Below are 15123 nucleotides of genomic sequence, written 5' to 3' on the forward strand. Positions count from 1 at the left end.
CTGGGGATGTTGTTCAGTAGTAGAATGCCTCTGGGTTCAATCCCCAATACCAGAAAAAAATGTGGGAAGTATGGAGTGACAATGGAGAATCAGCAGACTCTTAAAACTTAATCTTATAAATCAGTGATTCAGTATGGGTGGGGAGAGTCATTTCCTTGTGAAAATCATGTTGTAATGAAATAAATCCTTCAGTGTGTTTAGTAGAAAATTGAAAAAGGCTGCCATGGCTGAGAGGGAAGCCTTCGCATTTTAGCAGGATAGTGACTTGGTTGGATCTTCATGTGAGATCATTGGTACTGTGTTGAGAATGGTTGGAAGGCAGCAGCTACATGGCTAAGGATAGTGGGCTGGAGGCTGTTTTACAGGTGAGACCTGTGGAGGGCCTCAACTAAGGCAGAGGTAATAGGGATGGGATGAAGATAGATTTCAAAAATTCCCCAGAATGAGAGGATGGGTTTGGTGACTGGTAGATGTGTGGAATGAGGAAAAATGCAAAAATTAAGGACAGTTCCTGGCATTAAAGTTTCAGTGATTGAGTGGATTCTGTATCAACAACTGAGATGCAGAATTCCTAGGTAGAGACAGTTTGCTGAGAAGTTGAGAAGCGGTTAGAGCATGTTGAGTTTTATGTGCTATGAGACAGCATAGAGGTGGAACTTTTTTCAGGTAGATCATTGAGACAAAGTACAGGAAAAAAGTCTAGGCTTGGGACAAATTTAAGTATCATTATATGGGTGATGGCTGAAACAAGGAAGGTAGATTGAAATAGCTCAAAGAATGTCACTCTAGCTATTCCTTTACCTGATACAGAGATGCCAGTGTCCTGCTATGACTGGATTACAAGGATGCCAAACTATTTGATCTCAAGCTTCTTAGCCCTTGGGACAGTTGGTGCCCCAGGGATGGAGGCCTCTAGCTATATGCAGCTTCCTTTTATTCTAGTGTGTGTGTGCACCACGATGAGACTGTTGGGAGCTCGCTCCTCTGTTTCTGTGGCGTGTACTACAGAACACACAGAGTTCATTTATCCCAACCCAAGCCGAGGAGAGCTTGATTGTTAGTATCAAGTGCAGAGGGACAGGAGGCTGAGGCAATAGGATCACAAATTCAAGGTCAACCTTGGCAACTTAGTCTCTGTCTCAAAAAAATAAAAAGAAGTGGGGATGTAGCTCTGGTAGAGAGCTTCTGGGTTCAATTCCTAGTATGGCCCAAACACACACATACACACACAAAATGCAGAAAAGAAGTGGCAAAAAGTAATTATATCCTGCTATTTTTCTGTGGGATATATAAATTGCTAAAAGTTAGGACATAAAACTAGACAGGAAGCATAGAGTTGTTAAAAGTGTTTATTCTGGAGCCACTCTCCCCATGTTTATAATCCTTAATTTGTTCTTTACTAATTTAGTGCCTTAACCTTTTTATGCACATCTGTAAAATGACAAGGAATAATAATAGTACTTGTCTCAAAGAGTTGTTGTGATAATTAAATGAATCAGTACCTGTAGAGCACTTGTAGAATATTTGTGTAGTGCTGTGTCTAGCACTTGCAAAGTACCTTTAAGCTATTGTTAACATTGTTAGTTGCTATAATGATGATGCTTTCATTCATCTCAATTCTGAGTACATCACTCATGGTGACAGTGGATTTATTACCTTAATTTGTTTGATATTTCTATCATGAAACAAATGAATGTTATAGAACCGATGCTAGGTATACCTATTTAGGTGATTACTAGGATGAATCCTAACATTTAACATTTGAATCTGTTTGATTATAGAGCAAAAAATATTATCATTACAGTGGATACAAATGAGAAACCATCGTGTTTCATTTTAATTTTTTTTGTACTAGGAATTGAACCCAAGGGTGCTCTACCATTGAGCTACATCCCTTGTCCTTTTTATGTTTTATTTTGAGACAGAGTCTTGCAAAGTTGCCCAGACTGTCCTTGAACCCATGCTCCTCCTGTCTCAGCCTCTCAAGTTGCTGGGATTACATATGTATATCACCATGATCATCTTTCTATCTTGTTTCATTTTAAAGACAGGGAGCAGATAAAAATGCTCTTGAGTTTATGGGAAAGTATTGAAATTGAAAATATTTTTGTTAATGTGGCTGGGAAGGCATTCAACTATGAATACTCACGTGCTGTTTAATAGCAGCTGCATCAGCCACTGTCCATCTGTGCTTTTTCTTGAGTATTTGATTGATGGCAAGGATGTCATCTGAATAGTTTGAAGAAATGTTCACAGGCTTTATGTTTGCTGCCTTTATGTACATTTAAAAAAGAAGATTAGTAATACATTTTAGTTTGAATTATACATACATACATAAAGATATAATAAACAAAAATATATTTCAGTATGAGAGAATTTGCATATGATTTATAAGGTTATTGTTAAACTATTTTTCAGTTGTGTTGGAGCCCCTAGAATAGTGCCACATGTAAATTGGATATTTAGTAAAGGTTCTTTAATAATGACAAAACCTATTCATAAGAGAAATACAGATCAGATGGCTTATTGACTAGATATAGAGAATAAAGAGAAGCCAACTCCATCTTGACCCAAACGTCCCAAGCTATTACAAGCACCCAAAATGAAGGTACCCTCCACAGAGTACCACCTCTATTACTTCCAGACTTCTGACAGGCAACCCATGGCTATTTCCCCTGTACTGTGCTATTGAACAATTGCTAGTGAAAATTACATATACTGCTTGCTCTTTTTGAAAATGTCTTATCATGGAGTCCTGTCCAGGCCTTTACTACTGCTTGACATTTTCTTTCTTCATTCACTCTTACCATAGTGGCTGCTGGAAGCCAGATCTTCAAACTTTCTCAACTGATGATTTTGGCTCTTTTTCTCTTTGTTTATGGTATTGGAGATTAAACCCAGGGCTTTGCATGTGCTAGGCAACTGCTCTACCATTGAGCTACATCCCAAGCCATTTTTATTTTTAATTTGGTGGTAGAGTCTTACTAAATTGCTCAGGCTGGCCTCAAACTTGTGATCCTCAGCCTCCTGAGTAGCCAGAATTAATTGTATGCCAACATGCCTGGCTGATCTTGTCTCTTTAAAGCTATCTAACATGAATTCTCTTAACTCTTCTGCCTACCCTATGGTTTCTCCATCCTTTAACTATTTTTTCATCTTTTCCTTTTATATGAGAATGTTTTTCCTGATTTCCTAGGGCAAACTCAATCCTGTATTCTCTATTTGTTCCTTCCTGTTTTTTTTTGTTTGTTTGTTTTGTTTTGTTTGTTTGTTTTGGTATCTGGGATTGAACCCAGAGGCACTGAACTACTGAGCCACATCCCCAGCCCTTTTTCTTTCTTATTTTGAGACAGGGTCTTGCTAAGTTGTTTAGGGCATGGCTAAATTGTTGAGGCTGGTCTTGAACTTGAGATCCTCCTGCCTCAGCAGTGGGATTACAGGCATGAACCATTATGCCTGGTCCTTCCTGGGATCTTATCCCTTCACTTTTCCTTTCTCTAAGGGCCAGCTTCGTGGACATGTGATCTGTACAATTATATAGGGGTCACACTTAGGAATACCCTGCATTTGGTTTAATGTTCTGTTATTGTTGTCTTGAAATGCCTTTGTGTGTGTGTGTGTTGCTAGGAATTGAAGTCAGGCACCCCATGCATGCCAGGCACGTGTTCTATCACAGAGCCAAATCTCCAGTCCTCAATGGTTGCTTTTTTTTTTTAAATATATATTTTAGTTGTAGATGGACACAATACCTTTATTTTTATGTGGTGCTGAGGATCAAAACAGTACCTCATGCATGCTAGGCAAGCACTCTACCACTGAGACACAACCCCGGCCCTATGGTTGCTTTTAAAGTGTTTTTTTCCATGATTTTTAATTTCACTGCAGTGTTTCAAGTTGGTTTTACATTTATGTACCTTGCTCCAGAGTGTTTTCTTTAATCTAAGAATTCAATTTTTTCATCACTTTAGATAATCATCAGAATTTATGTAATTCTCAGCCATTATCTATTCAAATATTGATTCTTCTCCATTCCATTTTTTTTTCCTTTTGGAGCTCTTTTTGTATTCTGTTGGAATTGCTCATGTTACCCTTCATGTTTATTATCTTTTCCTTTAGTTTTTCTTTGTGTTGCAGTTTAGGTAAGTTCCTCAGCTCTGTCTTCCAGTTCACAGTCTTCTTACTATAAAGAATCTACTGTTTATTTTTTTAACTAAATGCTGTATTTTAAAAATATATTCATTTTTAAATTGTAGTTAGATAAATTTTTATTTATCTATTTTTATGTGGTGCTGAGGATCGAATCCAGGGCCTCACATGTGCTAGGTGAGTGCTCTATTACAATCCCAGCCCCTGAATGCTGTATTTTTCATCTCTAGTAGTTCCATTTGGTTCTTTTCAAATGAGCCCTCTTCCCCCATTCTGTATACTGCCCCCACCCCCAATTAGGTTTTTTATTCCTTTTGAAAATTCTCTTTAATTATTTAAAGAGAGTAGATTTAATTTAATAATAATAATAATAAATTATTATTATTATTATTATTATTGGTACTGGGAATTGAAGCCAAGTGTTCTTTACCACTAAGCCACATCCCCAGCCCCTTTTATTTTTATTTTGAGAGAGGGTCTCACTAAATTGTTAGGGCCTTGCTAAGTTGCTGAGGCTGGCCTTTAACTTGAATTCTTTCTGCCTCTGCCTCCCGAGTCTCTGGGATTATAGGTAGGTGCCATCAGACCCAGAAAAAAGTAGTATTTACTTTAATAGTGTTTTAGACATTAACTCTGTTATATTGAATTATTGTAATGCTACTCCTATTTATTTTATTGCTGACTTTTTCAGAGTAGATTATTTCCTTGTATGACTGTAATTGTTGCCTATCTTTCAAAGAATTGTGTGTGTGTGTGTGTGTGTGTGTGTGTGTGTGTATGTATGTACCATGTGATTCCTAGGATTTGGATATGTTTGTGTCTGGCAGACTTCTCAAGGTAGCTATAGTCTGAAGTCAGTTTTTAAATTTTTAATATATATATATTAAAAATTTAAAAATTTTAAAAAATTAAAAATTTATATATTATATATAAATTTATATATTTTATATATATATAATTTTACTTCAGTGCTGGAGATCAAACTCAAGGCCTCATGCTGGCAAAGCACTCTACTGCTGAACTACATCCCCAGACCCTAAAAACAATTTTTAGGATAATTTTAAAGCTTATAGATTTCATCAAATATGGAAATTATAAATTCAGATAACATATCCATGTATTTCACTATCTCAACTTTGAAATTTTCCATTCAGAGCTTTGGCAAATCAAATTTATGCCTCTGTAGAATTTTTTACTTCTCTTTTCACTGAGAGGGCAGCCCTTCCAAAATTTGTTTTTTTGTAGAGGTCTCAATTGCCAGCTTATCTCTAGGGGTACATATTTCCTCATCCTGGATGGTCCCCCCTACCCTAGCCCCTAGACATGAGGGCCTGGAGCCATGTTCTCTACCTGCCTCCCCTCCCTGGCCACTCCCAGGGCCACTTTATGAGTTTGTAATTCTGGCTTTAGGTTCTTTCTTGCATTTTGTTTTTATTTTTCATTTTTAAAAACTTATGTATTTATTGCTACTGGTAATTGAACCTAGGAGAGCTTACCACTGAGCTATACCCCTAGTCCTTTTTATTTTTGAGACAGAGTCTTGCTAAGTTGCTAAGGTTGGCCTTGAATTTGAGATCCTTCTACCTCAGCCTCCCAAGGCACTGGGATTACAGGTGTGCACTACTGTGCCAGCTCTCTCTTGTTTTCTGAAACTTGAGAATTTTCCTTGATTTGAATACTTTATTTATTGTACTGGGAATTGAACCCCAGTGAGCTACATACCCAGTCCTTTTTTGTTTTTATTAGATACAGAGTCTTGCTAAATTGCCAAGGATGGCCTCTAATTTATAATCCTTCTGCCTTAGCCTCCTGAACAGCTGAGATTATAGGGTGCACTGCTGTGACCTGCCAAATACATTTTGTAATGTTTGCCATTTAATTTAATTTAATATCATCCAGTATTTTTATATTCTCATGGGGAATCTGTGAGTGGGTTGGGCAATGGAGAACAGCTGGATGGGTGGGGGATTGTTTATATAGCTCCATTACTTTCATTCTAAAACTTGAAAGTCCCATTTCCTGGTTCCAATTAACATTTACAAGTATATAGTAGATTAGATGTTGTAGTATATTAGAATAGATCTACTACACAGTACATGAGATCTCATAATGTATATATACATTATTTAACATACTATATATTTATACATATATTCTATTATTATAAATGTAAATTTATATCTTATAGCATATTAGATGAAGTGTAATATATATGGACATAAATATTAGATAAAATGGATGTAGATGTAATATACATATATATGTAAAATATGTGATCTATTACATGAAGTATGTAATATATTAGCTGGTAATAAATGTTATGGAGAAAATCAGGGAAGGGGATGGGGATATTGGAAGTTGTAGATTTTTTATTTCTTTGATTAAAATTTTTTTCTGTACCAGGGATTGAACCCAGGGTCACTTAACATTGAGCCACATCCACAGCCCTTTTTTATATTTTAGTTGCTGAGTTGATGAGACTGGCTGTGAACTCAGAGTCCTCCAGCCTCAGCCTCTAAAGCCAATAGGATTACAGGAGTGCACCACTACACCTGGCCTAATTATTTTATTTTATTTTGGGGGGACAAGGTCTCCCTACATTGCTTAGGTTCTCTCACCAACTTCTGAGGCTGGCCTTCAACTTGTGATCCTCCAATCTCAGCCTCCTGAGTTATTAGGATAACCATTAGAGGTGTGATTTTATTTAAAAACATGTTAAATTTATTGAGATGAAAATTCATATAAAATAAAATTATCCATCTGAAGTGAACAATTAAGTGGCACTTGCACATTAACAATGTGGGGATTGTCATTTTAATATGATTGCTAGAGAAGGCATTCTGAAATGACATTTGAGACAAGACCTGAAAGAGGTGAGGGAGAGAGCTATGCAGATGTCTAGGTAACAGCATTCAAGCAGAGGGAAGAACAAAGCTAGAGTGAGATGGAAGCAAGTCTGATATGTAAGGCACAGTAATGAGACATTGCAGGTAGAGTGAAGTGCGCTGGAAGGTGAGCAGTGGTAAGAGAGATCCTTGGATCTGCAGGGAGGGTCTAAGTCGGTGATGTCCAATAGAACTTTTCACAGTGATGGAAATGTCCTATTTTTGTGCCATCTAATATGGTGTCCATTTGCCACATATGGCTACTGAGCATTTGAAATGTGGTTAGTATGACAGAAGAACAGGATTTATTAATTTAAATGCAAATAGCTACTAGTGGTTGAAGTTATTGAAAGGCTTAGATTTAGATTTTGTAGGATCTAAATTGTCATAAAGATTTTGTTTTTGATCTCTGAGGGAGCAGATTTCAAGCTCAATTTAACCGAGCCATTTTGGTTAGTGTATGGAGAACAGATTGAAAAGGACAAAAGTAGAAGCTAGTTGACAATATAGCAAGCTATTGGTGCTTTCTCTATTAAAATTATTAACACATAGGATGCCCTCAAAAAACAAACTATTGAGGGTTATAGACCGCGTGTTTTTCCTGCAGGGCTACCGCGGCAGGCGCCTCAGGTCCGCAGATTTAAGGACCCAGAACCCCGGCCCACCATGAGGACTGCGCAAACACGACAAAGCTGGATGGCGGGCTTAATATAGAATATTGAAGGGAGCGGCCTGTCATAAGGTTGCATATTAGCAGAAGGAACACCAGCAGCTGAGTTTTGGAGCCTGGAAATTTGCCTTTTCGTGAGGATTTTGGAATGGAGCCCTGAAGAGCAGATTATAGACCTGGTGGCAGCAACCTAAGCTCTGGAGGCTGTATCTCCCAGAGGATGATCAGTTCCGGGGATCAGTAACCACCATTGATTTGGATTCTGAAAATCTAAACAGCTTCAACATTTGGAAACATGGTCACCTTGTGTGTCAGGCTGTTCACAAGAGATCATTCAGCAGGCCCGAGTGGTTTCATTACCCCACCCAACAGGAATTTCTATACCTTTTAATCATTTGATGTGTACACATTGGTTGCCCTTATATTGGAAGGGTGAGATCTTTAAGCCAAAAATTGTTTCTCTTGAATATAATGTCTAATACCATAATAAACAATGGTCTTTGGTGATTCTTGAATATGCAAAAAAAAAAAAAACCAACAAACTATTTGTGTTATAATTTTCTTTCATCCAAAGGGGCTAGGAGTATAGCTCAGTGGTAGAGTATATATACTTAGCATGTTTGAGGCTCTGGGTTTGATTCTTAGCACCAAATCAGACCAAAAAAAAAAAAAAAAAAAGGCCAGGCTTTGTTTTAAGTACTAGAGATACTTAGCAAAAGAAATAAGGTTCTTGTCTACATGAACTTTATATTCTAGTTGGAGAAACTGATGATAAAAATAATGGGAGAGGGGTGACTCAATGTTAGGACATAATTTTTTATAGTGGAATTTTTTATACCTTTATTTAATTTAGTGCTGAGGATCTAACCCAGTGCCTCACACATGCTAGGCAAGTGCTCTATCATTGAGCTACAACCGCAGCCCCTTGGCACATAAATTTAAAGAGGGATGAGTGTCCTCTTATTTCCATCTTATCAGTGACATGTGCCTGGGTGTGACTTTGTTTGGGGAGACAAAGTAAAAGTCTGACCTCAAGGTAATTTTTGACAGTGATATCCCTCCAGAATCACATAAAAACCCTATGTTTGAAGGGCCTTCTAGTGATTTCATAATGAGGTGAACCAGGCATGGACCTCTGGAACTCAATATATGCCCCTATAGCCTGGGCTGGTTTCTAGACAAATCTTAATTCTTTTGTTCAAGCAGGGAGAACTGCAACCAATCTGGGAGCTTCTGAGAGAATACCTCTGAAAACATGAGCATATTTACCTGTGACCTTAAAACTAATGAGGACAGAATTTTCAGGGAAAAATAAGTTAGAGACAATAGAGCTTAAAGCAGGGCCAGAGGTACAGCTGGGATTCTGGGTCAAGGTCAGAATGGTCCCTCTCTTCACACCATTGCTTAATTTGTGTGGACCTGGTCCTCTCATCCCATGGTGTCTGGCCAACTACAGTATTGAGATGGTCAAGAGAGTCCAAAATATAGCTTCAAATCCCTGACACAGTGCGGGGAGCAGTGGAGATAGACTTCAGGCCTTCTAGTGTTATTATTCTTGAATTCTATATCCCAACCCCAAATTTAGGATCGTCATTTTTCAGTAAGTCTTAACAATTTGTTGAAATTAAATGAAGTATCTACATCTGGGCTTATATTTAGGAACGTGGTTATGGAATCTGATTTGAAATATAATGACTAAAAATAAAAAGCATGTTATTAGTTGTTAAATTGGTACTTAAAAATGTAAGATTTAAATTAGCTAATGTGACATAACCTAAATCTCACCTGTGTTTTCCAGTCTCTTTTATGGAAAAAATAGTCCTCAAAGAAATTCAGAGGCTCCTTTCTCCTTAGCATTTCTAATTTTTGTGTGTCTCTGAATGGCTTTCCCATCACCACCCCATCCACATTAGGAAACAATGGAAAGATGGGTATTTTTGAATATGGGCTATCTGAATGGAAATTGCATCCTAAAAAGATAAAAACAAAAATGGTATCACTAACAACATAAGACGTTCCCATAAAAGACAAATGTGGTGCCTATTTTGCTTTTTCCCTATTCTTCTCTCATTGGTTATGGCCCTCCTTCACTTTCCTGTTCCTACTCCACACCCATCTGCAGACTTTAGGCTTCACCCAGGAATCTGAAGACTCAGGTGAGGGATACCTGTGCATCCAAATGGTATTTGTGTGACAGAGAGTAGTAACTCAGAAGAGTCTCAGGCCCTGCTCTTGGCCTCTAGGTTTTATTTCTGAGTAGTCATATAAATAAATCCTTTTAAAAAGTGGGGAGGGAACAAATGGCTCTTACTTTTGAGCTCTTCAAGAAATTTAAATAAATCCTTTTCTTTCATTATTGCAACCCGAGCAGCATTAGCAAAGGCAGTGGTGCTTGAGCTTGGAGGTGTGCATATATCTGGCATAAATCTCCTTTTTCCATATTCCCTAGAATGGGGATTCCACAATATTTCTCCACTGGCCTCCTGGAATTTTCTTCGGAAATAGCTTTAAAAAAAGAAAAAGTAGTTCAGAAGTGGATAAAAAGAGTTGTAGGACAAAAAGAAAAAGTTTAATTATGTTACATATGCTGAGTAAATTTATTTTAAATTGAATTTGCATAATCATTCAATAATATTTGAGTGTCTAGTCCTGTGACATTTAAGAATATTCTGATACTTTTCACAGGCCCTTTCCCTTTTTTTTTTTTTTTTTTTTGGTTCTGGGGATTGTACCTAGAAGTGCTTTCTCACTGAGCTACATCCCTGACCTTTTATTTTAAAATTTTGAGACAGGGTCTCAGTAAGTTGCTGAGGGCCTCATCAAATTGCCTAGACTGACTTTGAACTTGTGATTTTCCTGCCTCAACCTCCCGAGTAGCTGGGATTATAGGTGTGTGCTACTGCGCCCAGCTTCCAGAGGCCATTTGACTATTTTATATCTGTAGTTCTTCGTCTTTGGTTTCCTTCTTCTTCTCCAAGACTTCATGGTCTTATGTAGAAAAATAAATACTTAAGGCCATTGACACTGTAATCCCAGTGCTCTGGATACTGAGGCAGGAGGATCACAAGTTGGAGGCTAGCTTCAGCAATTTAGTAAGATCCTGTCTCGAAATAAAAATTAAAAGGGAGGAATTAGAGAAATGCAAATCAAAACTACTCTTAAGATTTCATCTCACTCCAGTCAGAATGGCAGCTATTAAGAATAAAAACAATAATATGTGTTGGTGAGGATATGGGGACACTCTTACATTGCAGGTGGGACTGCAAATTGGTGCAACCAATATGGAAAGCAATATAGAGATTCCTTGGAAAACTTGGAATGAAACCATCATTTGACCCAGCTATTCCATTCCGGGTTTTTACCCAAAAGGACTTAAAAACAGCATACTATAGGGCTGGGATTGTGGCTCAGCAGTAGAGCACTTGCCTAGCACATGCAAGGCCCTGGGTTCGACCCTCAGAACCACATAAAATAAAGGTATTGTGTACAACTAAAACTAAAAAATAATTTTAAAGAAACACAATATACTACAGGGACACAGCCACATCAATGTTTATAACAGCACAATTCACAGTAGCTAAATTGTGGATCCAACCTAGATGCCCTTCAGTAGATGAATGGATAAAGAAAACATGCTATATATATACAATGGAATATTACTCAGCATTAAAAGAGAATAAAATCATAGCATTTGCAGGTAAATGGATGGAGTTGGAGAATATAATGCTAGGTAAAGTAAGCCAATCCCCCAAAAACAAATGCAGAATGTCTTCTCTAATATAAGGAAGCTGATTCATAATGGGATGAGGGGGGAGCATGGGAGGAATAGACTTTAGATAGGGCAAAGGGGAAGGAGAGGAAGGGAGTGGGCATGGTGGTAGGAAAGACAGTGGAATGAGACGGACATCATTACCATAAGAACATGAGTGGTGTGACTCTACTTTGTGTACAACTAGAGACATGAAAAATTGTGCTCTATTTGTGTAACATGAATTGACTTGCATTCTGCTGTCATACATCACTAACTAGAATAAATAAAATAAAATTTTAAAAAAGTGCTAAGGATGTAGGTTAATGATAGAGTACTCCTGAGTTCAATTCCCTAGTACTGAGAGAGAATATTGTTTAATTTTCATATATTTGTACAATTTCTAAAGTTTCTTTTTGTTGATTTTTATTTTTATTTTCTGCAGAGAATATATGCAATATTTTTGAATTTTTGATACTTATTTTGTGGCCTAACACATGTTATATGCTGGAGAATGTTCTACATGCTGATGAGAAGAATGTTTTCTGTAGCTGTTGGATGAAAGGTTCTGAAAATATCTGTTAGGATCATTTGGTCCACAGCATAGTTTAAGTCTGATGTTTCTTTGTTGATCTTTTTGTCTGGATGATCTGTTATTGATGAAATGATATGTTGAAATCCCTATTATTGAAATAGAATCTCTCTTTTCTTTTATATCTAAATCTAATCATGTTTGTTTCATATAATTGGGTGCTTCCAGCTTGGGTGCATATATATTTACATTTATTGATTCCTTTATCAGTATAGAATGACCTTATTTATTTATTTTTATATAATGAATTCTTTCTTTTTTTTTAAGTATAGATACTCTTACTAACTTTTGGTTTCCATTTGCATAGTATATCTCTTTCCATTCTTTCATTTTCACTCTGTGTGGGTCTTTACTGGCTAAGTCAATTTCTTTTAGGCAGTATTATCCTTGGGTCTAGTTTTTTTTTTTAAATCCATTCAGACAGTTTATGTGTTTTAATTTGGTAATTTAATACCCAGTTTTTGTCTTGGACATTTTTATTTCTCTATAATTTCTGAAGGATTGCTTTGTTGTGTATAGTATTATTTACTTTCAGCATTTTGAATAAATCATTCCATTCTTTCCTGGCCTGTAAGATATTTACAGAGAAGTCTGTTGTTAATCTAATGGGGATTCCCTTATATGTGACTTGATGTTTTTCTCTTGTTGTCTTTAGAATTCTCTGTCTTGTACTTTGACAGTCTGACTCTAACATGTCTTAGAGAGAATCTTTTTTGGTTGAATCTATTAGTGTTGATAAAGATGGCGCCCAGAGTGCTTCTCTTCTGGGAGCTCAGGTCCGTGACACACTGAATAGCGCGTGAACCATCACCTCCAATCCCTGTGAATGGCAAGAACTTTGAATGGCACCTTTAATCCCTGAAGTGGCGTAAACTCTCAGCCAATGAAGAACAGCTCACTCGCCTTGCTCCTCCTCATCCTTTGTTAAGCCCATAAGTATCAACACCCTGTTCGTGCTCGCTCTCTTACTCTCTTTACTCTCCCGCTCTCTCTTCTCTCTCTCTCTCTCTCTCTCTCTCTCTCTCTCTCTCTCTCTCTCTCTCTCTCTCTCTCTCTCTCTCTCTCTCTCTCTCTCTCTCTCTCTCTCTCTCTCTCTCTCTCTCTCTCAAAACCTCCTTCTCTTCTGTGACTGGCTGCTATGGTCCTGCTAATAAAATCTCGGACAGGTAAACGGTTGTTTTGGCTTGTTGGGTTTATGGAGCTTTTCCACCATTCCTTACAATTAGAGATCCTTTGAGCTTCCTGGACCTGAATGTCCATATCTTAAGATTTGAAAGTTTTCACCAATTATTTTTTTAAAAAATTTCTTTGCTTTTTCCCTTTTCTTCTCCTGGAACAGTCATAATGCCCATGTTTTCTTGCTTGATAGTATCTCTGAAGTCTCTAAGGCTTGCTTCATACTTTTCAATTTTTCTTTTTTTTTCTTTTTTAAAAATCTGAATCATTTCAAAAGACCTGTCTTCTCAGAAATTCTTCTGCTTGACCAATTCTGCTGTTAAGTCACTTAACTATTTTTTATACCATTTATTGAGTTCTTTATCATTAAGAGTTGTGATTGGCTTTTTATTTTTCTTTTGACACTAGAGATTGAACCCAGGGGTGCTTTACCAATGAGCCACATCCCCAGCTCTTTTTATTTTTAATTTTGAGACAGGGTCTCACTAAGCTGCTTAGGGCCTTGCCAGGTTGCTCAGGTTGACCTAGAACTTACAAACCACCTACCTGCCTCAGCCTCCAGAGTTTTTAGGATTCCAGGTGTGGGTGAGGATGGCCTTAGGCCTGAGCCTAAGCAACTCCATTTTAAAACTCCAGTTTGAAACCTGCAGTCTCCCCAGGTACACTCACAGAGCCCTCCAGTATGACCTCAAACAAGTTACTTCCCCTCACCCTGATAAACAGAGTGAAGCCCCTGGCAGGCTGTCCTGGCCTGATAAGAGAGAAAGGCAAGAAGATCAGGGTGGAGACCACCAGACCAAATGTCATGGAGAAATCCCATGGTAGCTAATAGGATTGAAAGGGGGTCAAAAGCCTCAAAATTTAGTTTAAATAATAGAGCTGATGAAAGGGATTCAGCCAGCCAAAACAAGGATGCACTTGAGCTAGAGAGCCTGATGAGGACTTGACATCCCATTACTTGTCCTTGGTTCCTGATCCTTTGCATGATCCTCACTGCTCTCAAACTCTACTGCCTGGTCTGGACCTTGGTGAGAGCCACAACTTCTCCCTAGGATCCTCTCCTCAACTAGTCGTCCACTCCATGCCAGGAAAAGCCTGCCTTGGTTCCAGACCCTATCACCTTGGTCTAAGTGAGTGTGCATCTGCTGGACATAAAGCCTAAGGCTTGAGACTTTTGAACTTAGCATGGAGAGGGAATGTCTGTCACCTGTCATGATTAAGTGTTTTTGAAGTACTTAGAATTAATCTAGAATTGTTTGCTGTGAATGGATTATGTCTATTGCAGTGCCTAGTATAAAGGATTGTCATTTTCTTGATTAAGAACCTGTAGAGGGAAACTGTATTGAGTAATTTGAGTGAATAAAGCATTGAAAAGGGCGGAAGCGCATGGACATTCTTTATTTCTCCCCTCGACTGCATTTGATGCAATTTTTCCCCCTTGTGAACAGTGTGTGCCACTACAACCAACTTTGCATTCTGTTTTTTTTTTTTTAATAGTACTGAGGATTGAACCCAGGAGTGTTCTACCACTTGAGTAGCATGCATAACTCTATTTATTTATTTTCCTAGTCCTTTAAAAATTTTTACTTTAATACAGGGTTTCACTAAGTTGCCTAGGTATGAGGATAGCCTTAGGCCTAGGCCTAGGCCTAAGCAATACCATTTTAAAAACTCCATTTTGAAACCTGCAATCTCACCAGGCATGCCTAATGGAGCCCTCCAGTATGGCTCTCAGGCACAAACAAGTCACTTCTCCCCCACCCTGATAAACTCAGAGTGAAGCCTCTGTCTGGCTGTCCTCACCAATAAGAAGGAAAGGCAAAAAGATCAGGGTGGGGACCACCAGACCATGTTTTAACCCCAGGGTAAATGATGTCACTGAGACTCAGTGGCACCTGATTGAAAG

General features: G+C 37.9%; 2 protein-coding genes and 1 long non-coding RNA gene across 3 annotated transcripts in view; 1 reads left to right on the plus strand and 2 right to left on the minus strand.

The window, feature by feature from the left end:
* Positions 1 to 8216, plus strand: part of LOC120884068 (uncharacterized) — a 15204-nt gene extending 6988 nt beyond the window's left edge. The window contains exon 3 of the long non-coding RNA XR_005726258.2: positions 7639 to 8216. This is a non-coding gene — a long non-coding RNA (uncharacterized LOC120884068). The remainder of the gene's footprint in view (positions 1 to 7638) is intronic.
* The window catches only part of Efcab3 (EF-hand calcium binding domain 3), an 11854-nt gene extending 2017 nt beyond the window's left edge, over positions 1 to 9837 (minus strand). Inside the window, exons 1-2 of the mRNA XM_078041919.1 lie at positions 9487 to 9837; positions 2150 to 2272 (exon numbers count right to left, since the gene is read on the minus strand). Of these exons, the coding sequence (XP_077898045.1) occupies positions 2150 to 2272; positions 9487 to 9723 (360 nt within the window). The 5' untranslated portion in view covers positions 9724 to 9837. The remainder of the gene's footprint in view (positions 1 to 2149; positions 2273 to 9486) is intronic.
* A 94-nt stretch (positions 9838 to 9931) lies between these two features.
* Positions 9932 to 15123, minus strand: part of LOC101968136 (uncharacterized) — a 59217-nt gene continuing 54025 nt past the window's right edge. The window contains exon 14 of the mRNA XM_078041916.1: positions 9932 to 10206. Coding sequence (XP_077898042.1) covers positions 9948 to 10206 — 259 coding nt within the window. The 3' untranslated portion in view covers positions 9932 to 9947. The remainder of the gene's footprint in view (positions 10207 to 15123) is intronic.

Source organism: Ictidomys tridecemlineatus, chromosome 3 (assembly GCF_052094955.1).
Source record: "Ictidomys tridecemlineatus isolate mIctTri1 chromosome 3, mIctTri1.hap1, whole genome shotgun sequence".
Classification (NCBI taxonomy): domain Eukaryota; kingdom Metazoa; phylum Chordata; class Mammalia; order Rodentia; family Sciuridae; genus Ictidomys; species Ictidomys tridecemlineatus.